This window comes from Crocuta crocuta, unplaced genomic scaffold (genome assembly GCF_008692635.1).
Source record: "Crocuta crocuta isolate KB4526 unplaced genomic scaffold, BGI_CrCroc_1.0 scaffold266, whole genome shotgun sequence".
In the NCBI taxonomy this organism is placed as follows: domain Eukaryota; kingdom Metazoa; phylum Chordata; class Mammalia; order Carnivora; family Hyaenidae; genus Crocuta; species Crocuta crocuta.
In genome coordinates, this window is record NW_027531005.1 from 5,816,015 (window position 1) to 5,839,962 (window position 23,948).

The 23,948-nt window shown below is 36.5% G+C and overlaps 1 protein-coding gene across 3 annotated transcripts in view; it reads left to right on the forward strand.

The window, feature by feature from the left end:
* The window catches only part of TMEM209 (transmembrane protein 209), a 32,112-nt gene that overhangs the window by 6,289 nt on the left and 1,875 nt on the right, over nt 1–23,948 (forward strand). For 2 of the 3 annotated variants that reach the window (XM_077770729.1, XM_077770728.1), the window contains exons 6-14: nt 2,685–2,886; nt 7,475–7,650; nt 8,731–8,802; nt 10,782–10,878; nt 11,507–11,632; nt 13,676–13,773; nt 15,754–15,868; nt 15,953–16,050; nt 18,585–18,658. In XM_077770729.1, coding sequence (XP_077626855.1) covers nt 2,685–2,886; nt 7,475–7,650; nt 8,731–8,802; nt 10,782–10,878; nt 11,507–11,632; nt 13,676–13,773; nt 15,754–15,868; nt 15,953–16,050; nt 18,585–18,658 — 1,058 coding nt within the window. Of the gene's footprint in view, nt 1–2,684; nt 2,887–7,474; nt 7,651–8,730; nt 8,803–10,781; nt 10,879–11,506; nt 11,633–13,675; nt 13,774–15,753; nt 15,869–15,952; nt 16,051–18,584; nt 18,659–19,361; nt 19,480–23,948 lie in introns of all 3 variants that reach the window. The other variant, XR_013336740.1, reaches the window with a different exon arrangement.

Here is a 23,948-nt window from a genome sequence, read left to right on the forward strand (position 1 = left end):
GGTCGGGGTCCGTGCTGAGCATGAAATCGGCTTGGGATTCTCTCTCTTTCCCTCTGCCCCTCTCCCTGTTTGTGCTCTCTATCTCAAATTAAAAAAAAAATTTTTTTTTTAAAGAAAAAAAATAATAAGAGAAAGCAGGGCACCTGGGTAGCTCAGTCAGTTAAGCATCCAAATCTTGATTTTGGTTCAGGTCGTGATCTCATGGTTATGAGATTGAGCCCTATGGGCTCTGTGCTGGTCATGGAGCCTGCGTAAGATAATCTTTCTCCCTCTTCTTTCTCCCCTCTCCCCCCNCAAAAAAAGAGAAAGAAATCAATGTGGAAGAGGATTAAATTTTTCTTTTTTTTTCCAACTTTATTTTGCCACTGTACTGGAGTAAATAGTTGATAAAATAGGTAATACCAGTGACCAATAATTGTATTCTTTTAAGTTTTATTTATTTAAGTAGTCTCTACACCAAATGTGGGGCTTGAACTCACAACCCTGAGATCAAAACTTGGATGCTCTTCTGACTGAGGCAGTCCCATGCCCCCCTATTTTTAAAGTGTTTAACTTCACAAGTATAAGGAAACGGAAGTTAAATGTAAATTTTAAAAAATTCTTCTGTATTCAATAAGCATTTTAAAATCGTAAAATGGAGGTACCTATCAACTTTCTTCTGAACAGGATTAGTACAGCATTTTCATTTAATAGATGGGGAATATGTATTAAATGTTCATATGCTTTGATCAAATCATTTCAGTACTAAGAAGCTCCTGAAGGACATTCTCAGAAATTAAGAAAAGATTTATGTAGGGGCGCCTGGCTGGCTCAGTTGGTTGAGCGTGTAAGTCTTGATCTCAGGGTCATGAGCTCAAGACCCACATTGGGTGTGGAACCTACTTAAAAAAAAAGAAAAGAAAAGATATATGTACAGAGATGTTAACGTTTACAGTGGCCAAAAATTGTAGACAACTCAAATGTATTGAATGTAAAAATAAATGATGGTATATATGTATAATGAAATATTATACAGCTAGTAAGAATAATATTATAAAGAATTTTTATGGGAAAATCCTTGGTTAACTTTAAAAAAACAATGAAGTTGAGCGGCACCTGGGTGGCTCAGTCGGTTAAGCATCTGACTGTTGATTTGGGCTCAGGTCATGATCTCACAGTTTGTGAGTTCAAGCCCTGCATGGGACTCTGCACTAACAGTGCAGAGGTCACTTGGGATTCTCTCTCTGCCTCTTCCCTGCTTATGTGTGCACACATGCATGTGTGCTCATTCTCTCTCTCAAGTAGAAAAAAAATTAAAATTGAAGTTTAAAAAACAATTGTTTTTGTTTAAAAAAATGAAAATATGTAAAAACAAAAATATATTGATATAGCTATGTACAATTAAAGATTTGAAAATACAGAAAATGTGAAAAGGGATTATATTATCTCTAGGTTGTAGTTATAAGTATGACTGATTTTCTTCAAACTTCCCATTTTTTAAAACATGCACATAGTGCTTTTTAAAAAAAAAAAAAATAGACTTTATATTTTAGAACAGTTTTAGGTTTGGGCACCCAGGTGGCTCAGTCAGTTGAGTGACTAACTTTTGATTTCAGCTTGGGTCATAACCCAAAGGTTGTGTGATCAAGCCCCGTTTTGGGGCTCCACCCTGAATGTGGAACCTGCTTGGGATTCTCTCTCTCCTTCTGCCTCTCTCCCCACTGCTTGCCCTCTCTCTCTCTCTTAAAAAACAAAACAGAATAGTTTTAGTTTCACAGCAAAACTGAGCGGAAGGTACAGAGACCTGTCCTATACTTTTTGTCCCGGCCCCCCCCCCACCACCTTGGGCACAGCCTTCCCAATATCAAAATCCCCCACCAGAGTGGTACGTGTGTTCCAGTTGATGAACCTATATTGGTATATCATTATCACCCTGAGTTCACAGTTTACTCTAGGGTTCATTCTTGGCGGTGTACATTATGCGGGTTTAGACAAATATGTAATTCTGTGTATCCACCATTCTGGTATGGTATCGTACAGGGCCATTTCATTGCCCTAAAAATCCTCTTTGCTCCACCTATTCATCCTCTCCCACTGCTGACCCCAATCCCTGGCAACTACTGATCCTTTTACTTTTTCCATAGTTTTGCCTTTTCCAGAATATCATATAATTGAAATCATACAGTGTAGCATTTTCACATTGGCTTCTAATTTTAGTCAGTCATGTGCATTTAAGGTTCCTTCATGTCTTTTCATGGCTTGAGAGCTCATTTCTTTTTAATGCTGAGTAATAAATATTCCATTGTGCAGATGTACCACCCATTCACCTACTAAAGGATGTCTTAGTCGCTTCTGAGTTTTGGCATTTATGGAATAAAGCTGCTGTAAATATCTGTAGGCAGGTTTTTGTATAGTCCTAAGTTTTCAACTCCTTTTGGGTAAATCCCAAGGAGCACAGTTGCTAATCATATGGTAAGTGTAGTTTAGTTTAGTAAGAAACTGCCAAACTGTCGTCCAAAGTGGCTGTACCATTTTGCATCCCTGCCAGGAGTGAACGAGAGACCTATTACTCCACATCCTTACCAACTTTTGATGTTGTCATTGTTCTGGAATTTGAGCATCCTAATGGGTGTGTTACTTTTTGAAAGTAAAAAACCAACACAAAAATAAGTTTCAATAAGAAAAAGTTCTTTTATTTTGTGTAGTTGGCAAGCTATAGTCCCTCTCCTTCTTCTCCGTACCCTACAACTGTTGGACCAGTGGAGGGCAGTGGGCTGAGATCTCGCTACCGTTCTTCACCCACTGTCTACAACTCCCCTACTGACAAAGAAGACTACATGACAGACCTACGAACTTTGGATACTTTTCTTAGAAGTGAGGAAGAGAAACAGCATAGAGTTAAGCTGGGTATGTATGTTTTTATTCATTTCCAACTTAATATTTTTGGTGTTACTTTACATTATCCTTAACCTATTATTTTCATTACTTTGATACCTGTACGTTAATATTTCTTTTTTACTAATATACTTTGTGTAGCTCAGGAGAGAAATGCATTTTGTTTTTATATTCTGTATAGTTAGAATTTTAGGTTCGCCAAATTTAAGAAGTAAAATACAGCTGAACTGAGAATTCTTGAACCTTTTATCTACATTAAGATTGAAAGCTTTTTCTATAATTATACTTTGTATTTAAAAGTTGAGGCTATAAAATGTTTTTGAAGTGATGCAGAGCAAAGCTTATTGAAGTGCTAGTTGTCTCCTTTTGGTCCTTGGAAGATTGGCGTGACAAGAGGGATAAAGGAGAAAAAACATATTTACTCTAGAAGCGCTCCTGTTTTTCAGAATATTTTCGAACTTCTCTTTAGTTTACTTTGGGAAACAATGTTAGCAGATCTTAATCTATTTGGGGTGGATTTGATTATAACAAAGTCAATTATTTGAAACCAAATTAGGTTATTGAGCCACGTAATGATTTTTGCCCCTCAGGAACTTTCACAGAAAGCACATTAGGTGCTAACGCATGGCCACAGTGAGGAAGTCCGTTATTGGACCATGGCTCTTTGTGTCACTTGAAATCTCTCCATTGATTTTTAATTTAATTTTGCCTGAAAGTGCCAGAAATGTCAAAGAAACAAATCAATATTATCTTGTTATTTGTTGATGCCTGATTTTTCTTCTGGTGAAATTTTGAAATATTTCAAGTTTTCTGAAAATTATATAGAGTATAATGCAAAGCACAACCTATGTTGTTCCCTTTCCCTATCTTTGTCTTATTGAGATATTTTCTGGCTTCCATTTTTATTTTCTCTTTGACCCATTGGAGTTATTTAGAAGCATTGTTGTTATTGCTTAAAAGTAGTGTTAGTGATCGGTATTGCTTTTAATTTCCAAACATATGAAAGAAAGGCTTGATTATCTTTTATTTTTCCTCTTAAGTTAATTGTGCTATAGCTAGAGGTTGTAATCTCTACCCTGTTAATTCTTTGGTATTTTTTAAGACTTGCATTTAGGCCCGCTGTATAATTACTTTTTATAAATGGGTTTTGGTATATTGAAAAGGATGGATAGTCTCTAAATATTTGGCTCCATATTTGCCCATTGAACCAAACTTCCTGAAGGTGTTCTTAAATTCTTTATCTTATCAGTCTTCATGCACTTGCTCTATTAGTAAGAAAGTCCGTTAAAAGCTCCTACTGATTGTCTTACATTACATGTGTCCTGGTAATTCTGTCAAATTTGCTAAATATATATGAAATTATGTTAAGTGCATATAAATTCATGATTGTTAATATCATTCTGGTTAGTTATTCCTTGTATCTTTATCTCAAGCTTTTTTCCTTCAGAGTCTGTTTTCTCTGATATTAACACAGCTGTACTGATTTTCTTTTGCTTAGTATTTGCCTGGTGTATCTGTGTCCATCCCTATACTTTGAACTCTGTGCCTGTAGGTTTTAGGTAATTCAGTATTTATAGAAATTAATTTTTAAATCATATTTTTGTGAGGACCTACTTTAGTTTCTTTTCAAAATTATTACTATGTTGGTTGTCGTAGTGGTTTTCTCATTCCGTCATTCCTTCTGTCTTATTCTCTTTTACATTTTTAAACATGTTTTGTGATAAAATATGCGTAAGGTTCACCATTTTAACCATTTAATCCAGTGATAGTGAGTACATTCACATTGTTGTGCAAACACCTTTTACATTCTTTTGTTGGGATTCCATTGCAAAATAACACTTTTTCTTCTCCCCAATTATGTCATTTATTTTCATGGTTAGATTGTCTCAGATTTGGGTAGTGGGATCCTCTGACTTCAGTTTTTCTGTTTGTTGTTTTGTTTTACTTTCTAGCACCACAGGCCTATATTCCAGGCTTGTCTTGTACTTTCCCGGTTAACTAGCTCTGGAGTTAGTCCATTTCTCCAAGGAACCATGATTGCTTTTAGTAGAGAATGATGTTGAGAAATTAATGTCTGGGCACTGGATATGTCGTTGTTGATGGGATATCGTTACTCTAAGTCCTCTCAACAGACAGCTAGGAATATATATGTGGACACACACACCTAAATGTATTTCCGTATCCATCCATCTGTATATATGAAAAACCATGAGTACAAACTGATACCTCCAATTCCAGTCCAACTATACAGTTTATACAGCCTCCTACAGTTTATTCTAGCCTCCTCCCTTTTCATATTCGTAAGTCCTTTCTCCAATAGTAAGAAACCAGGGACTTACATTTACTCTTTCTCACGCACTTCTTTTGCTGACTGGACACTTCATCCTCAACTTTTTTCGCATGCACCTCCCAAGAACGTGAACATTTTCCTTTCTAACTACAACATAATTACTACCATGCTTGAGATACTGGTATTAATCATATTCACATTTCTTCCCAATTGACCCAATAATGCCTTTGTAGCATTTTTTTTTTCTTTTGCTGACGCAGGATCTGGTCAAGGATCATGTATCGTCCTTAGTTGTCATGCTTCTTTTGCCTTCTTTAATCTCGAACATTTGTGCATCTTTGTTTCATTTTTCATGACATTTACATTGAGTCATCCTAGTTGTTTGGCAAATTTGGATTTGTGTGATCATTTTTCATTATTGGATTAGATAAGAATCAGTTTAAACACGATTTTTTGGCAAGAATACAATTTACAGGACAGTGTGCTCCTCTCAGCGTATCACATCAGGAGACTCAAGATACCATTTTGTCCCTTTATTGGTAACATTAAATTAGATCGCTTGGTCAAGATGATGGCAACCTTGGCCTTTCCCTTTTGTAATTAATAAATAATCTATAGTGTGATACTTTGAGATTTGTGAGTCCTATTCCCTAACAGCCTTTTACCCAGTGATGTGAGCATCCGTTGATAGTCCTCTCCTAAATAAGTTACTGCAGTGGTGCTTGTAGAATGGAGACTTTCTAACACTTTTATTTCTCCTGCATTTAGTAGTTTGGCATTCTTCTGTGTTCCCCCTCACCCCACAGTTTGTTTGCACTGCTGGTTGGGTCTTCCATTAGCGGTATCTAACCTGCTGTTTAACTCATTTTTTTTTTAATTTGTAGTGTTTTTTTTTCCTCCAGTTTTCAAGGTTTTACTTGGTTCTCTTTCAAATATGCATGATTTATTTTAGGGTATCTTGTTCTTCTGTTTTCAACTTTTTCCTATCTCAGTTACTTTAAACATGACTTTTTTAAAGTGTCCTATAGTTCAGTTATCTAAAGTTCTCGAAGATTAAGTGCTCACATTTTTGTCTTGTTGATTCCTTTGCTTGGAACCCTCTTCCCTCTTGTGATTTATGTACTTCTTGTTTGTTTTTGGTAAGCTTATCTGCAGTACATTTCTATCTGAGCTTTTTCTACCCTAGGCAGGCTGGATATAAGCCTTGTCTCCTCTTGGCAGTTTTGTATTTGCCTCTGCCAAATGACTAAGGAGCATTATGGACCTTGAACTAACTTAAGTAATTTCTGGGCTAGGAGGTTCCTGGATTTCACAGGTAGTATAAATGGAATCCCATGTGTAAATGGATAATTTTTAAATACCCGTACAACTTAGACGAGTCTCCTAGTTATCTCCTAGTTATCCTGTCAGTGGACAGATTTTTTTCTTATCTACCAAAAATGTGGCCTTTTGATATTCCTAGCCCTATGCTGGTTATAGGGGATAGAGGTAGGAGAAAAGGGTCTCAGTCCAACTCTACCTCATTACCAGTTCCCACTAGGGCAGTGAAATCCAAGCTGATAGGTTTCCCAAAGCCTATAGAATTCTCCAGAGCAGCCACAGCATCAGCTCACGGGGATGCTAGGGAAAAATCGTATTTCCTGCCATCAAGGAACTCAGATTCTGTTTGGGTAAAAAGACAGACTATAGCCTTAAAGTGTAATAAGTACTCTGGTAGAATCCTCTAGAGGATGAAGTCCCCATGTTAACTATTAACATTTCCTAAAAGTAAGTTTATAAATTTAAAAATGTAATCAGCAGTCTCTTTTAATGCAACACAGGAATTATTACAGGCCATAAAGAGAACACAGTAGTACAGGGAAGAGTGAGTGGAGCTGCTGGCCCACAGAGTAGTTTATTAATAGGAGGCTGTAGTCCTACCATTTAGAAAGAGCTACTAAAAATTCAAGCAAGGGACTTCCTTAGCCTACTTATTTCCTGAGGAAATTTGTCTTTTGTTTGTTTTTTGCTGAGTCATTTGAAAGTCTCAGGGAATGAAACAAGCTTGATTTTATAACAAAAATAAACAGACACTTTCAACCACTTGATTGATATTGCTCAGAAAATGTTCTTTTTAATTTTTAGCACAGGCAGTCTGTGTTCTCTAAAGAAGAGGTGATGTCAGGGAGGAGGGAAGAGAAGAGTCTCGTGGGGCTTTGTCTGCCTCGATTGCTATCGCCTAGGTGCCCAGATACCTGGTGTTCGTGTGCTAACTCCAAATGTCAAAGTTATTACAGCACACACTGATGCGCTGTAAATTCATCATTGTAGGGAGTCCAGATTCTACCTCGCCTTCCACCAGCCCTACGTTCTGGAACTACAATCGTTCTATGGGAGATTATGCACAGACTTTAAAGAAGTTTCAGTATCAGCTTGCCTGTAGGTCTCAGGCCCCGTGTGCTAACAAAGATGAAGCTGATCTCAGTTCTAAACAAGCTGCAGAGGAGGTAAATGGGAAATAAAAATGACTTCGTATTTATGACTGCAGATTGTTATAAAGTCTCTGCTACTTCTGGAACATTTTTTTGTTTGTAATCTTTGCTATTACTGGCTAGAAACATAAATCTGTCACACATTAAACACTGGAAAGACCCCTATCTAACTTTGTGTACCTAAAACTGAATTATATTGTATGCTTTATTTTTTATTACATATAGTTGACATTAGTATCCACACTAAAACATTTTTCTGCATTCATTTATAAAAAGGTATCTCAAGTTTCTATTTGTATTTAATATATAAAAGACTTACTTTTTTTTTTTTTAATATTTTTATTCTAGGAGAGAGAGAGAGACAGCGTGAGCAGGGGAGGGTCAGAGAGAGAGGGAGACACAGAATCCGAAACAGGCTCCAGGCTCTGAGCTGGCAGTCAGCACAGAGCCCGACGCAGGGCTCGAACCCACGAACCGTGCGATCATGACCTAAGCGAAAGTCGGACGCTTAACCGACTAAGCCACCCAGGCGCCCCTACAAGACTTACTTTTAAAATATATTTGGATTGGAACATTTGAACTTTATCAATTTAATACCAAATATAAGATTTTTGTTTTGGGGGCACCTGGGTGGCTCAGTCAGTTGAGTGACTGACTTCGTCTCAGGTCGTGATCTCACGGTTCATGGGTTCGAGCCCTGCGTCAGGATCTATACTGACGGCTAGCTCAGGGCCTGGAGCCTGCTTCAGATACTATATCTCTCTCTGACCCTCCCCTGCTCACACTCTCTCTCTCTCTCTCTCTCAGAAATAAATAAAAACATTAAAAATTTTTTTTTAAATTTTTTTGTTTTGTTCATAAAGCAGGAATATTCTTTAAACATACCAACGTAAGGAATTTTAAAGATATATCTGTGCATGAATAGCAGCCAAATGGTTAGTAAGAAAATTCTTGCATATTAATTAGATGAATATCAGTGTTTATGAAGTTTTTTTCAGATATTTTTTCCACATATTTTTGAGAGCAGAGGAAAGTGACCGATTTCTGACAAGATTTTTCCACACTGATTGTTCATTTTAAACATATTTTTAATAGGTTTGGGCAAGAGTGACTATGAATAGACAACTTCTTGATCATATGGATTCATGGACAGCTAAGTTCAGAAATGTAAGTTCTGACATTACTCTTCAGACAATATTGGTGCCTCTTAATATGCAAAGTGTGTTATTAGAATATTATTTAGAGGTGTTAGTTACTGATTAGAGTATCAGAATTAATTATGAAAAGTGCAGTATGGATGGTACATATGTCAGGATAAACATGACATTTACCTTATGCTGTCTGTTTTGATCAGATTTTTTTTCTCTCTGTATTTAGTAAATCAGTTTATTTGAGTGGAGCAAGGAATAATATATCTAGTTATTAAGACCTTTCTAACAGCTCAGTTTTTTTTTTTCAATTTTTTTCTTTTTTTTTCAATTTTATTTTTCAAAGAGCTTTTCTGTCAGAACCTTTTATGTATCTAGAAATGTGAAGGAAACAAAAACGAGGTCCTTGCCCTCAGAGAACTTTTAAGTTAAAGAGAGAAGGTAATATATATTAGAAACTACTTCAGTAGCTTTCATTTCTTCAGTTGTTTTAGAGAAGAACCCTCTCAGCCAAAGGGCTGATTCATGCAGAGTGAGTGAGTGCCCTCGTTTCAGCCCTGCCTCTTCCCTCCCCTCCGTAGTCCCGGTGTGTCCGAATCCTGTTCCGTGGGACACGCTGGTCCCTCCTCCACTTCAGGGAGCACTGCTCCCGCTGTTTCACGCTTCAGCGTGCATCCATCCACCCTACAGCTTTGAGAAATAACTTTAAAATCACTTATCTACTTTTTTATTCTTTTACTATAATTTTAATTAGCTATCAGGAGGGAGTAGTGAAAATAGCAGCCTGTTTTTTCTTGAACTAGAAGTTCTGGGTGGCTTTTTAAACATAAAAATTCCCTCATGGAGATGAAAGGTACAACACAGGGAATATAGCCCTGTATGCCTCAGGTAACTTTGTTGCAGCCCTAGGGTGGCTAGCAAGTAGAATGCGTTGAATACATGCTGGAGGAATGAATGAGTAAAATGATGTCCTAGAACTGCACTCTCTTCTAATTACAGGCTTGAAAGTTTACAGTTTTGGGGATTTTTTTTTTTAAAGGTAGTGTGCATATAGCATGTAATATCGTGTAATACTACTTACTAGCAGAGTCTGGTTAGCACTCCGTAATCAGACACATTAATATTTGTAGCAAAACGTATGAATAGTCATACTAAATGAGATAAAGTCTTTAAACAGCCTCTTGGGAGTTTAGTTCAGGTCTTGCCAGTATATCTGATTTGCTTGCTAAATAGATTACTGAACAGCTTTGTGTTTTTATAGATTTCTTAATTCACAAATTTGTATAAGGAATTGTAGACTTGTATTTCATCTGAAACTTTTTCATCCTTCCATTTCATAGTTAAACAGAAGCATGGAAACAAGTAAAGTAGCAGTTAAAATTGCCACTAACACTTATGCAAAACACATAACAAACAATTCAGATGGTGTTTCTTTGACAGTCTTTTCATATCCCAGAACTAGATTGATGTTAGCCATCCTAATTGGCATTTGAAGTTTCTAATCCTAAAGTAATATTGTAATATTCATTAACCAGTATCAAATAGATCTGTTTTCCATGTAGTTAGGGAATTGGGTAAGCCTGCTGAGTTATCAATTATGTTAGTTTGAAAAACTGTCTTATTAATTACAAACCAGTATAAACACGACATGGATAAATGTATCATTAATGTAGAAATGTAAATCAGAGATTCTCCTTTCAGCTAAGTATAATAACCACAGGAAATTTTGAGAAAAACTTAACTAAAGCTTTTATATATTTTCTTCAGCAAAAAAGCAGGCGTATGTGACTTAAGAATATAACTTTTTACACTCTGCTGGCTTGCTTACTTAATTAACTGTCTAGACTTCAGGTTGCTGCTGCTTTGTTCTCTTTCATTATATTCTGTTAATATTCAAGTACAAGACAGTAAAAATATTCTTAGTGTTTCATGAATATAATTATTTGAGAAATGCTTTAGAATTACGTGTGTAAAATCTTTGCCTTGTTTCTTCCCTAGTGGATCAATGAGACAATATTAGTGCCACTGGTACAAGAGATCGAGTCTGTCAGCACCCAGATGAGACGAATGGGTTGTCCCGAGCTTCAGATAGGAGGTATGTGCAAATAGGGCCCAGCGTTTGATTTACCTTCAGTGACTCTGCCAAGCAGAAATTTTCTTTTCATATTAGGCTATTTAACAACTTCCTTTGTTACCTTGAGGTGAGGACAAAACTAGATGTTTATAATATGTATTAGAATTTACTTTCTGTATAGTTCAGCCATTTAAAGTCTACAATTCAGAGAGTTGGGTTGTGCAAACAGAATCAATTTTAGAATATCTCATCACCCAGAAAAGAAATCCCACAAAATCTTCAGCAGTCACCCTGTTTTTCCCATCACCCAAGCACCCCAGCTCAACCTGATCTTGAAAGCTATCGTATATCTTTTTATACATACCCTACAAAAATATTTGTGTATGAGTTGTTTACAGATTTGCCAAAATGGATCTGACTATTGCTTTTGGGGTGTGTACACGTGTCGCATGTTTGTTTATATAAATTTGGCCCCTGTGCCAGCAACAGTAAAATAAATTATACGTAAAGTAGATAATGGTCATTGTGAAAATAAACTATTCTGTTCTTGCTTTCACTTATTCCTTCGGCTACTGAAGGAGGAACACTCTTAAGTTCTAGAGACCCATGTGAAGAATAATGTGTGTCCTGTGTGTTTTGTTTCTCACAGAGGCTAGCATTACTAGCTTGAAGCAAGCTGCTCTGGTCAAAGCTCCCCTCATTCCAACTTTGAACACAATTGTGCAGTATCTAGACCTAACACCGAATCAGGAATACTTGTTTGAAAGGATTAAAGGTAACTAGTAATTTGAAGAGGGAAAAAAATTTCGCTACTTTGAGATAACAAGGGAAAAAAAATTTTAAGTATCACTATGTTGTATTTTATGAACATATTAATTATGGCTTAATGAAGGCTTATATACTTGAATAGTGTTTGGGTTTTATATTTCTTATTGCCTAAGAATTGTCAGAATGATGTAGTTAGCCTTGAATCTGCTCATTCATTTTATTCCGTAGAGGGGAACTTTAATGTGAGCTACATGGGCTACAGTAAATATTTCACCTATTTTCTACCCTTAAACCACTAAGAATGGGTGCCATGGTGACATTCTTTATCATTTCAGCATGTTGGTCCTTCTTTCTTTCCATTCTTGTAATTTATATTTAATGTATTGCTTCTGTGTATTTCTTTTCTATTCGGATTATTTGGAGGGAAATGTGATCTTCTGAGGAAACTGACGTGAGGATCAGGAAAGTTAGCCTCCCTTATATTTCCAAACTCTCTCTTTATGCTTCCTGCTTTTATTTGGATAAACTGTAAAATGTTCTCATCACTAAAGAAAGTTTTAGAAATAGTATTTCTTTAGAATTATCATAATTCTTAACTTGAAAACATTATGGTGCCCTCTCCCCCCACCTAGGTTTGGACTGGGATTTAGAAATAAGCATTTTTCATGACCTTTAAAAAACATTTTATTATAAGGAGAATTCAGCTATCCATAACACTAGCCACAGCAGTATGCTCAAGGCTCCTGCACATAGCCCCTGGTCCCAGCTGAAAGCCGGTAGTCCCTCGGTGTCCCCAGCCCTGTCCACATCCCCTTCTACCTCCTCCCTTCCCGTGTTATATATAGTTCTGTATGCTCTTGTCACTTCCTCTGTAAGTAGCTCTGTATATGTCTCAATTATCAGGTCTTTTGAAAACATAACCTCAGTACGATTATCACACCTAATATTTTTAAAACAATTTCTTTATATTATGCAATGCATAGCCTATGTACGTACGAATTTCCAACATGTCATAAAATGTGTAATTACTTTTTTGGTACTGTTTGCATTGGGATTCAGATATTATCACATGTTGTGACGAGTCGATACAGCATTTAAGCTCCTTTTAAGCTGTCCATCCTTTTTTTCTTTGCAACTTATTTATGGAAAAAACTGGATTGTTTGTCCTACAGAGTTGCCCATATTGTGGATTTTACTGAATGCATCCCCATGGGGTGTAGTTTTACATGATCCTCTGTTCTCTGTATTTCCTGTAAATTCAGGTTGCAATTTTTTAACAAGATTGCCTGATACATAGGTATTTGTGTATCCAAAAAAAAGTGTGTGTGTACGTGTATACAAGTACAGATAAGGTATTGTTATAGCCTAAATCAATTATACAAAAAAGCTTAAAAAGTACAATGAACACTGTGTAGGCCTTCTAGACTGAACAGTTACCAACATTTTGCTATAGTTGATTCTCTTTCTCTCTCTACATATATACACACACTTTTTTTTTTTTTTGGCTCTACCATTTGAAATTGATCACAGACACCATTTTTAGTATGCAAAAATTTTTAAATGAGAACATTCTCCTGCATAACCCCAGTACATTTAACAGACCTTTAAAATTAGCAGCATTTCTAAAATCATCTAATATACAATTCATATTCAGATTTCCCAATTGTCCAGCAATGTTACACACCCTGTTTTCCCTAACCAGAACAGAGTCTAGTTTCACACATTACCTTATGGTGTTTTATCTTTCTTTGGTCTTTTTCTCTAGAACAGTTCTGTTCCCCTTTTCTCCCTACATGACATTGACTTTTTTAAGAATCCTGAATAGTAGTTTTATCCCATGTTTTAGATTTGTCTGTTTCTTTTCTTCATGGTAGTGTGTGAGTTACTCTTAATATCTTATATTTCTTTAGGTTTGGGTGTTTTCATCAGATTTTTAAGGTGTTATGCTTCTTATTGTTATCTGTAGCCTTTTCTTCTTCTTCTTCTTCTTCTTCTTTTTTTTTTTTTTTCAATATTTTTGGCTTCTTAAATGTCATCTTTTTTGCTCCAGAACTTTCTCAGGGAGGCTGTATGAGTTCATTTCGATGGAATAGAGGTGGAGACTTCAAAGGACGGAAGTGGGATACAGACCTGCCCACTGATTCTGCAGTAAGTCCCTACTTTTTTCTCAGTTTAACATTTTCCCCTGTTAATTGGATTTATGTGCTTTTATTTTTCCATTATAAAAATAATATTAAAAAGAACTTAAAAACTAAGAAATAAAAGTTTAAAATTGTACTAGCATCTATCTTAACCGCTGCTAATATTTTGGTGGTTTTTTTGTTATTGTTGTTTTAATTTTTTTTTAATGTTTATTTGAGGGGGGGGAAGTGAGTGTGTATAAGTGGGGGAAGGGCAGAGAGAGAGAGAGATACAAAATCTGAAACAGGCTCCAGGCTCTGAGCTGTTAGCACAGAGCTTGACACAGGTGAACCCACAAACCCTGAGATCATGAGCCACAGTAGGACACTTAACCAACTGAGCCACCCAGTTGCCCCCATTGTTTTTTTTGTTTTGTTTTGTTTTTTTGAGAGAATAAGGGGGAGGACAGAGGGGGAGAGAGAGAGAGAAAATCTTTTTTTTTTTTTCTTAAAATGTTTATTTTTTGAGAGAGAGAGAGAAAGCAAGCCGAGGAGGGGCAGAGANGAACCCTGAGATCATGACCTGAGCCACAGTAGGACACTTAACCAACTGAGCCACCCAGTTGCCCCCATTGTTTTTTTTGTTTTGTTTTGTTTTTTTGAGAGAATAAGGGGGAGGACAGAGGGGGAGAGAGAGAGAGAAAATCTTTTTTTTTTTTTCTTAAAATGTTTATTTTTTGAGAGAGAGAGAGAAAGCAAGCCGAGGAGGGGCAGAGAGAGAGGGAGAGAGAATTCTAAGCAGGTTCCACACTGTCAGCGTAGAACCTGTTATAGGGCTCAAACTCATGAACTGTGAGATCATGACCTAAGGTGAAACCAAGAGTCGGATGTTTAACTGACTAAGCCACTCAAACACCCCATGAGAATCTTTTTAAAAATAAAATGTTTTTAATGTTTTATTTATATTTGAGAGAGAGCGCAAGCGAGCACAAGCAGGGCATGAGCAGAGAGATATGGAGACAGAATCCAAAGCAGGTTCCAGGTTCTGAGCTCTCAGCACAGAGCCTGATGTGGAGCTCAGACCCTTGAGCAGTGAGATCATGACCTGAGCCAAAGTTGGAGGCTTAATTGACTGAGCCACCCAGCCACCCCCTGGAGAGAGAAAAACTTTAAAGCAGGCTCCACTCTTAGTGCAGAGGCTAATGTAGGGCTCCATCTCACAACCATGAGATCATGACCTGAGCCAAAATCAAGACTCATATGCTTAATTGACTGAACCACCCATGCGTTCCAAGATTGTGCTGTTTTTTAATGCTTTTATCATAGTTGTAATTATCCCACACTTAAAATTTTGTATCCTTTTTTTATCACTTTTGCCATGTTTAAAAATTTTTTTATTACCCAGTGTCCATGAACTGTTCTCCAATATTGGACCTAAAAATTTGAGACATGTGGTAGGAGAGGAATTTTTGTTTTTCTATTTTAAATAATATTGTAACGGANCTTGACAATAAACTATTTAAAAAATAAATAATAAATGATATTGTAAGGAATGTCATGATGCATGTTTCTCCTTGGGGATTATGGCTTTAAGAAAGATTCCTAGAATAAAGATTTATGAGATCAGAGAATGTAAAGTTTTTGAACATTTAAGAGTTTCAAGATCATGTTCTTTATTTTTTAATAGTGACCGTGACTGTGTAAAAATAAAGTTTCAAATGGTGATATTCAAATTGAGAATGTATACGTATTTTTATCTTGGTTTTTTGTTATTAACTTTATGAGAATGAATGATCCACTTAACAGAAAACTAGGAATGTCTTGCTTTATCTTTTCATTTTATAGATTTCATCTTCTAAATATCACCACTTGAAAGCATTTTTGCTAGTTCTCTCTTTAGGGAAAAAATTTAAAGATTGGAGTCCCTATAAACAGTGGTGTTTTTAAAGGGCTTATATGTAAGATAGATTTTCATGCTGATTTTAAAAAATTGTTTCCTCGTCTTCAGATCATCATGCATGTATTTTGCACCTACCTCGACTCCAGATTACCTCCACATCCTAAGTACCCTGATGGGAAAACATTTACTTCTCAGCACTTTGTTCAGACACCAAATAAACCAGGTATACACCTCCTAAAAGAATGGGTTGAGATTTTCACATGAGATATATCTAGAGATTTAGCTTGATTTTTAATGTTTTTTGCAGATGTGACAAATGAGAATGTTTTTTGCATTTATCAGAGTGCTATCAACCCTCCCCATTATGAGCTAATCTACCAGCGTCATGTCTACAACCTTCCAAAGGTACTTCTTTTAAAAAAATTTTTTAATGTTGTTTTATTTTTGAGAGAAAGAGCGTGTGCATGCAAGTGGGGGAGGGGCAGAGAGAGAGGGAGACACAGAATCTGAAGCCGGCTCCAGGCTCTGAGCTGTCAGCACAGAGCCCAATGCAGGGCTTGAACTCATGAACTGTGAGATGATGATCTGACCCAAAGTCTGACGCTTAATCAACTGAGCCACCCAGGAGCCCCCAAAGGTACTTCTAAATGTAGAAATTGCTCTTGCAGAAGGTCATGGATGACTTGCTTTGATAATATTTTTTTAATTAAAGTCTCTTATTTAAGGAATAGGTAATCTTTTTAAATTAGGGAAAATGTGTTTCTTGAATGTCCCTTCTTTTAACTATAAAAGTAATATATGCTTAATTTGGAAAAGTATAAAGAAAAAGAAAGATCAGAGGCACCTGGGTGCCTCAGTCGCTTAAGCATTCAACTTTGGCTCTTTTCATGACCTCACAGGCTCATGGGTTTGAGCCCTGCATTGGGCTTGACATTGATGGTTTGGAGCCTGCATGGGCTTCTTGCTCTTTCCTCACTCTCTGTCTCTCCCCCAGTCGCACTTTGTGTCATAATAAATAAATTTTGAAAAGAAGGATCACTCATTCCTTTACTTAAAGGCAGCTGTTGTTAGCATTTTTATTTTATTGCCTTCAGTAAATTTCATTTTGGCCTTTTCTCTGTGCTGTTTTATGGGTTGAAATCATACTATTTGTGTAGTTTTATTTCCTTTTAAAAGTTAACTTTCTTAAGGAACCCTTTTGCACTGCTGGTGGGAATGCAAACTGGTGCCGTCACTCTGGAAAACAGTATGGAGGTTCCTCAAAAAATTAAAAAAAGAACTACCCTACAGCCCAGCAATTGCACTACTAGGTATTTATCCAAAGGATACAAAAATGCTATTTGGAAGGGATACAGGCACCCAGTGTTTATAGCAGCACAATAGCCAAAGTATGGAAAGAGCCCAAACGTCCCATCGACAGGTGAATGTATAAAGAAGATGTAGTATATAAATACAATGGAATATTACCTGGCAATCAAAAGAATGAAGTCTTGCCATTGCAGCAATGTGGATGGAACTGGAGAGTATTATGCTAAGGAAAATAAGTCAATCAGAGAAAGACAGAGATCATATGACTTTACTCATATGTGGAATTTAAGAAATACAACAGATGAACATAGGGGAAGGGAAGCAAAACTTAGATAAAAACAGAGGAAGACACACTGTGAGAAACTCTTAAATACAGAGAACAAACCGAGGGTTGCTGGCTGGCTGGGCGTTGGGTAGAGGGATGGGCTCAATGGGTGATGGGCATTAAGGAGGACACTGGTTGGGATGAGCACTGGGTGTTACATGTAAGTGATGAATCCCTAAGTTTGTTCCTGAAATCATGATTATACTACATGTAACTGACTTGGATTTAATTCTTTTTGAAGTGAATGTTAAAAAAAAAACTAAATTAACTTAAAAAAACATAATTTTTCATCCTATTAAAGAGCTCTCGTAGAAATACTTTTTAATGGCTATAAAAAAGTTTATTATAAGAGGGCACCCAGGTGGCTCAGCTGGTTAAGCATCCAACTTTGGCTCAGATCGTGATCTTGTGGTTCATGAGTTCAAGCCCTGTGGCCAGCTCTGTGCTGACAGCTCAGAGCCTGGAGCCTGCTTCAGATTCTGTGTCTCCCTCCATCTCTGCCCCTCTCCCACTCCCACTCTGTCTCTCTGTCTCTCTCTCTCAAAAAACAAATGTTAAAAAAAATTTTTTTTAAGTTTATTATAAGATTGTGACATAATTTATTCAACCATTCCCCTACCGTTGGACATTTTGGATGTTCTAAATCTTTGTCTCATAAATACTGCTGAATATTCATCTTTATGGATATCGCTGTCTGCATTTTGGAAAATTTTGCTAAAGTCCAAAAGTGGAATTCTAGGTTACAGAATATTTTCAAAGCTTTTATTTTTTCTTTATTTTTTCTTTTTTTACAAATAGTTTATTGTCAAATTAGTTTCCACATAACACTCAGTGCTCATCCCCACAAGTGCCCTCCTCCATGCCCATCCCTCCTCCCCTCAAAGCTTTTAAAATAGATTATCAAACTACTTTTATACAAAAGGTTATTGTACCAGTTTACATTTCTATTCAGGTATCTTACTCTTGACTATAAACTTCAGTTCTGTTGATGACCTTTGTAGTTATTGTTGTTACCAGTTTCTTTATGAAGAAATTTTACATTGATTATAATCATAAATTACGTTCTCCATCAGATTCCTAGAAGAGAGTATTTCATTTTTTTCAAGTTTAATATTTTAGCTTTCTAAGTGTTAATATTTGGACCTTTGAAGTTTCTATACAAATCCATGCAAATGAAAGTGTGAATTACATGGAGTCCTGAGTTAGTAGAATGTGAATCGATAGGATCTGCATTTATCTTTTTGTGTGGTTTGCGTAATCTTTGACTTGGCTCGGTTTAAATCTTGCTTTTTTGTCTTTATTCCAGGGCCGAAATAATATGTTTCATACATTGTTAATGTTTCTCTATATCATAAAAACCAAAGAGTCAGGAATGCTTGGGTAGGTATTGATGCCTTAAAAACGCAGGTACTCAATTTATTTACTGTTTTTCTTCCCATGTTAAGATTCTGCAGAAGCAGCAGCATATATTGAAAAGATTGTGGACTGAACAAGAGATATGGCTTCTGGTACTAGTTCAGCCCTGTCCCTAACCAATTCTGCTCCCTTGGACAAATCTGTCAGTTCCTCACCAACCTCTATTTCCCCTTTGGTTAAAAGTTGAAACACATCATTGGCTTTACAGTTGTGTCCCTCAAAGAGCAACTCTGAGATGTGTATCAAGCTCTTCCCAGTTTAAAATTTAAAAACAAAACCAAAGCCCTCCCATTTCAGATACAAAGCCTTCTGCAAAATATTTATACTTCTGGAGAGACTGAGTCAGCACCCATTCCGTAATATTATTAACTGGGATGGGAAAATGGTCAGTTGAAATTGTTTACTTTGTTATTCTAAATATTTAGTAGTGAAGCTCACATGCTGTTTCTATAAATTCAGAATTGTCATATGGTCATTTTGGTGATTCGAAATTTTAGTATATCAAATAATATTTTGAAGTAGGGGGACTACAGTTAAAGCTGGGGAAATCTCGTAATGTGAAGTCTGGAGGTCTCAAACCCTGAGGTTAAGAAAATGTGAAGGGAAAGGCTTGGAGTGCGGAACATCTGGGGTCCATTCCGGTTCTGATATGCATGCCTCTTCTCAGTTTTGCTTAGGCATCCTGTTTTATACATGTTCTAGAACTACGTTGTCTCATACAGCAGCCATCAGCCACGTGTGGCTTTGAGCACTTGAAACAAGACTAATCTGAATTGAGATGTTCTGTAAGTGTAAAGTATATAGACTAGAATTTGAAGACCCAAAAAAGGGAGCGGGTGGGCCAAAGATCTCAATATTTTTGTGCATTGATTGCCTGGTGAATTAATACATTGGATATATTGGGTTAAATGAAATAGAGTACTAAAATTAATTAAACCTGTTTCTTTTTACTTTCTATAAAAATTTTAAGTTGTCTGTTAGAAAATTTTAAATTATGGGGGCACCTGGCTGGCTTAGTCAGTAGAGCTCACAACTCTTGGTCTCTTAGGGCCATGAGTTCAAGCCCCACACTAGGCATAGAGCTCACTGAAAATAAAATATTTTTAAATATAAATATAAATTTTAAAAAATTTTAAGTAAGTNTTTAAATGATGTATGTGGTTTTCATTTGTCTGACATCACATTTTATTTGTATTGGATAGCACTACTCTAGAGAGAGCCAAGTTCCTGTCCTTAAACATCTTAGATTCAGGGATTTTTTAAAAGACATAAACAGTAATTTTAAACAAATATAAATCTTTTTTAGCTTCTTTTTATCATATTAAATTTTTAATGTTTATTTTTGAGAGGTGGGAGACGGGCAGAGAGAATTGGAGACACAGAATCCGAAGCAGGCCCCAGTCTCAGAGCTGTCAGCACAGAGTCCAGTGTGGGGCTCCGACTCCTGAGCCATGAGATCATGACCTGAGCTGAAGTCAGATATTTAACTGACCCCAGGAGCTCCTTTTATCTCTTATATATATTTTTTTTTAATTTTCTCTAATTTTTTTTTTTTTTTTTTTGAGAGAATCAAGAGTGCGAGCAGGGGAGAGGCAGAGGGAGACAAAGAATCTGAAGCAGGCTCCAGGTTCCAAGCTGTTACAACAGCACAGAACCCAACAGTGGGGCTCGAACCCACAGATTGTGAGACCATGACCCAAACCGAAGTCTGACGCTTAACTGAGCCACCCAAGTACTCCATTGTCATATATATTTTTTAATGTAAGAAAGATTAAATAGGAAACTCACTTTTGTGAAGCATCTACACTAATGTGGTTCTTTTTTCCTTATGTTTTAATTACAAAAATAATACATGTCCAATATGTAAATACTTAAATGCTACAGCAGTATATAAACCAGAAATTGAAAATTCCCTTCTGGTCAACCTCTCAATCCCACTGCATCTAAGGACCCAATGTTAGCAGTTAAAAGTGTATGTTTATAGACTACTTTCTGGGAATAAGTTGATTTGGGTTTTATTTTTAATTGTGTTTAAAAAATGTATTGTGGGGCGCCTGGGTGGCTCAGTTGGTTAAGCGTCTGACTTCAGCTCAGGTCATGATCTCACGGTCCGTGGGTTCGAGCTCCGCGTCGTGCTCTGTGCTGACAGCTAGCTCAGAGCCTGGAGCCTGCTTCAGATTCTGTGTCTCCCTCTCTCTCTGACCCTCCCCTGCTCACACTGTCTCTCTCGCTCTCTCTCAGAAATAAATAAAACATTTTTTTAAAAAGTATAGGTTTCTAAAAAATAATAATAAAATTTAAAAATGTATTGTGCCCAAACATATTATTCTGCCCTGCTTTTTATTTTTTTCATTTTTTTTTTTTTTGAGGACAGTAATCTGTGTTTTTTTAAATAGTTTATTGTCAAGTTGGTTTCCATATAACACCCAGTACTCATCCCCTCAAATGCCCTCCTCCGTGCCCATCACCCCCCCATCTGTTCTCAGTTTGTTCTCGGCATTCAAGAGTCTCTCATGGTTTACCTCCCTCTCCCCCACTATTTTTCCCCTTCTCCCCCATTCTGCCCTGCTTTTTAATCTCACTGTTTGTCTTAGACATTCTTCCATGTCAATAAATACAGATTTTTTTCCTAAAATTTCTAGCAGTGTTTAGTTATAAATATGTGCATGCATATGTATTAGAAATATGGAATATGTTATAAATATATTGTTTTATAATTCCTCACTTAATGTTTCTGAAAGGCTATTTTGAAGTGAAGAATTAACTTAGAAGTATTTTAGGGGCGCCTGGGTTGCTCAGTTGGTTAAGCATCCGAATTCGGCTCAGATCATGATCTCAAAGCTCATGGGTTCAAGCCCCACATAGGGCTCTGTGCTGACTGCTCAGAGCCTGGAGCCTGCTTCAGATTCTGTGTCTCCCTCTATTTCTGTGTCTCCCCTACTTATGCTCTGTCTCTCTCTGTCTCTCAAAAATGAATAAATGTTAAAAAAAAATTTTAATAAAAGAAATATTTTAAATCAGTAGTGAATGTTTTTAATGTTTATTTTTGAGAGAGAGAGACAGAGTGTGAGCTTGGGAGGAACAGAGAGAGAGGGAGACGCAGAATCCAAAGCACACTCCAGGCTCTGAACTTTAAGTATAGAGCCCGACATGGGGCTGGAACCCACGAACTGCAGGATCATGACCTGAGCCGAAGTCGGACGCTTAACCAACTGAGCCACCCAGGAGTTTTAACTGAAAGTTTATCTTTTCCTCTGTAGATCCAAATTGACATTTTGATGCATAAATGATTTGTCATGATAGCATGAAGTTTGTGTTGAGTGCTACTCACAATTTGTCCTGCACATAAAAATAGGAAATTTCAGAGTACTTAGGAGGTACCTGGCTGGCTCAATCTATAGAGCATGTGGCTCTTGATTTGGGGGTTCTTAGTTCAAGCCACGTGTTGGCTATAGAGCTTACTTAAAAAATAAATAAATACAGTAAAGTAAGATGAGTATTTAGTGGGGTAATAACTTGCTCAGAGGCCAAAAAGAATTGATACAGTTTTTGAAGTGCTTATCTTTTGAGCAACTTCTGTGTGGAAAAGGAACATTTTAGACTGAAAATAATACATCTTTTATTTATTTGAGATTTTTTTCTTAACCAAGGGAAAAACTTTGAAATTATTAACTTTTTAAATGATTAATCTATTTGATACATTCTAAAACAAACAAATGATTGAAAACTACTATCTTATAACTTAAAGGAAATAAGCATGTGGCTCAAATATAGTCCATTTGGAATCATGCCCATAAAGGAACAGATTGATCCAAATACATTGTCAATTCAATGCCAGGCATTTGTGCAATTACTGGAATGAGATGAATGTTTTTTCCTCCAGAAGGGGGTAAAGATCTAGACAGAATTGACTGCACAGTAATTTAAGTGTTCTGTTCAGCAAATAAATCATAAATAAAGTTTAAAGCTAAAGCTAAATGGCAAACTGAGACAGAATTTTATAGTTGCAACACGTATAGCAAGTCCAAGCTAATATCCATCATATGTAAAGAGCATATATAAATTCATTAGGAAAGAAATATATAGAAAATGGTCATAGACATGAAAAACTTGCACAAAAATCTTTGTGCAAATGGCTAATAAACACAAAAAGATGCTTAGTTAGCCTCATACAGAAGCCAAAATTAAAACATTTTTTCTATCAGATTGAGATTTATCATTGGCAGGTTTGTTTTAAAGATTTTATTGTTGTATATTTTTTAATATACGCAACATGGGACTCGAACTCACAACCCCTGAGATCAAGAGTTGCATGTACTACTGATTGAGCCAGCCAGGTGCCCTTATCATTTGCGGTTTTGGTGAAGAAGTTCCTTGAAGAAATGGGAAAAACCAATTAGTACCGAAATGACTTTTTTGAAGGGCATTTTTTTAAATATATAAATATCTATATTTTAATTTTTATCAAAATACTACTCATAATTTTACAAGTCCTGTGATGCTACAAGTTCATGACAGAAATAAGCAGTCCCCTGGTCCCCAGGCCCACTGAAGGCAGCCACTGGAAACTCTTAGTCTTTTTCTTCTGATACTACTCTCATAGTTCCAAATAACAGACGCATGCAGCTCTCTCTTGATTGTTCAGTTAGGGACTTTGGAGGTTGATTTCTTACTTTGTCAGATGAGTAATCTTTTTTTTTTAACGTTTATTTTTTAGAGACAGTGCATGAGTGGGGGAGGGGCAGAGAGAGAGGGAGACACAGAATCCGAAGCAGGCTCCAGGCTCTGAGCTATCAGCACAGAGTCCAATGTGGGGCTCGAACTCATGGACCACGATATCTTGACCTGAGCCGAAGTCAGGTGCTTAACTGACTGAGCCACCCAGGCGCCCCGAGTAATCTCTTTCTCTTATAGCCCTCTCCTCCCTTCGTACTTTGAATACTGTATAGTACTCTCTATAGTAGAAATAGATTTTTCTTTTTGTTTATATATAAGTAGGGTTTAGTTTAAGCTCTATTAAGAATCCCCATGTACAAATTCACTAAAGCATCCATAATAGTAAATTCTTAATTCGGGTTGAATAGGTAAAATTCTCTAAGAGACCTGGCATCTCTATATCCTCCATTTAAAAAATGTAATTGATACTTCTACTTTGATCTTTTTAAAAGTATTCTGTAATAGTTCTTGAATTTTCCACACCCCATAAATCCATTTGTTCCAAATTGGGGTTTTAAGCACAGTTAAGAAAGCAATT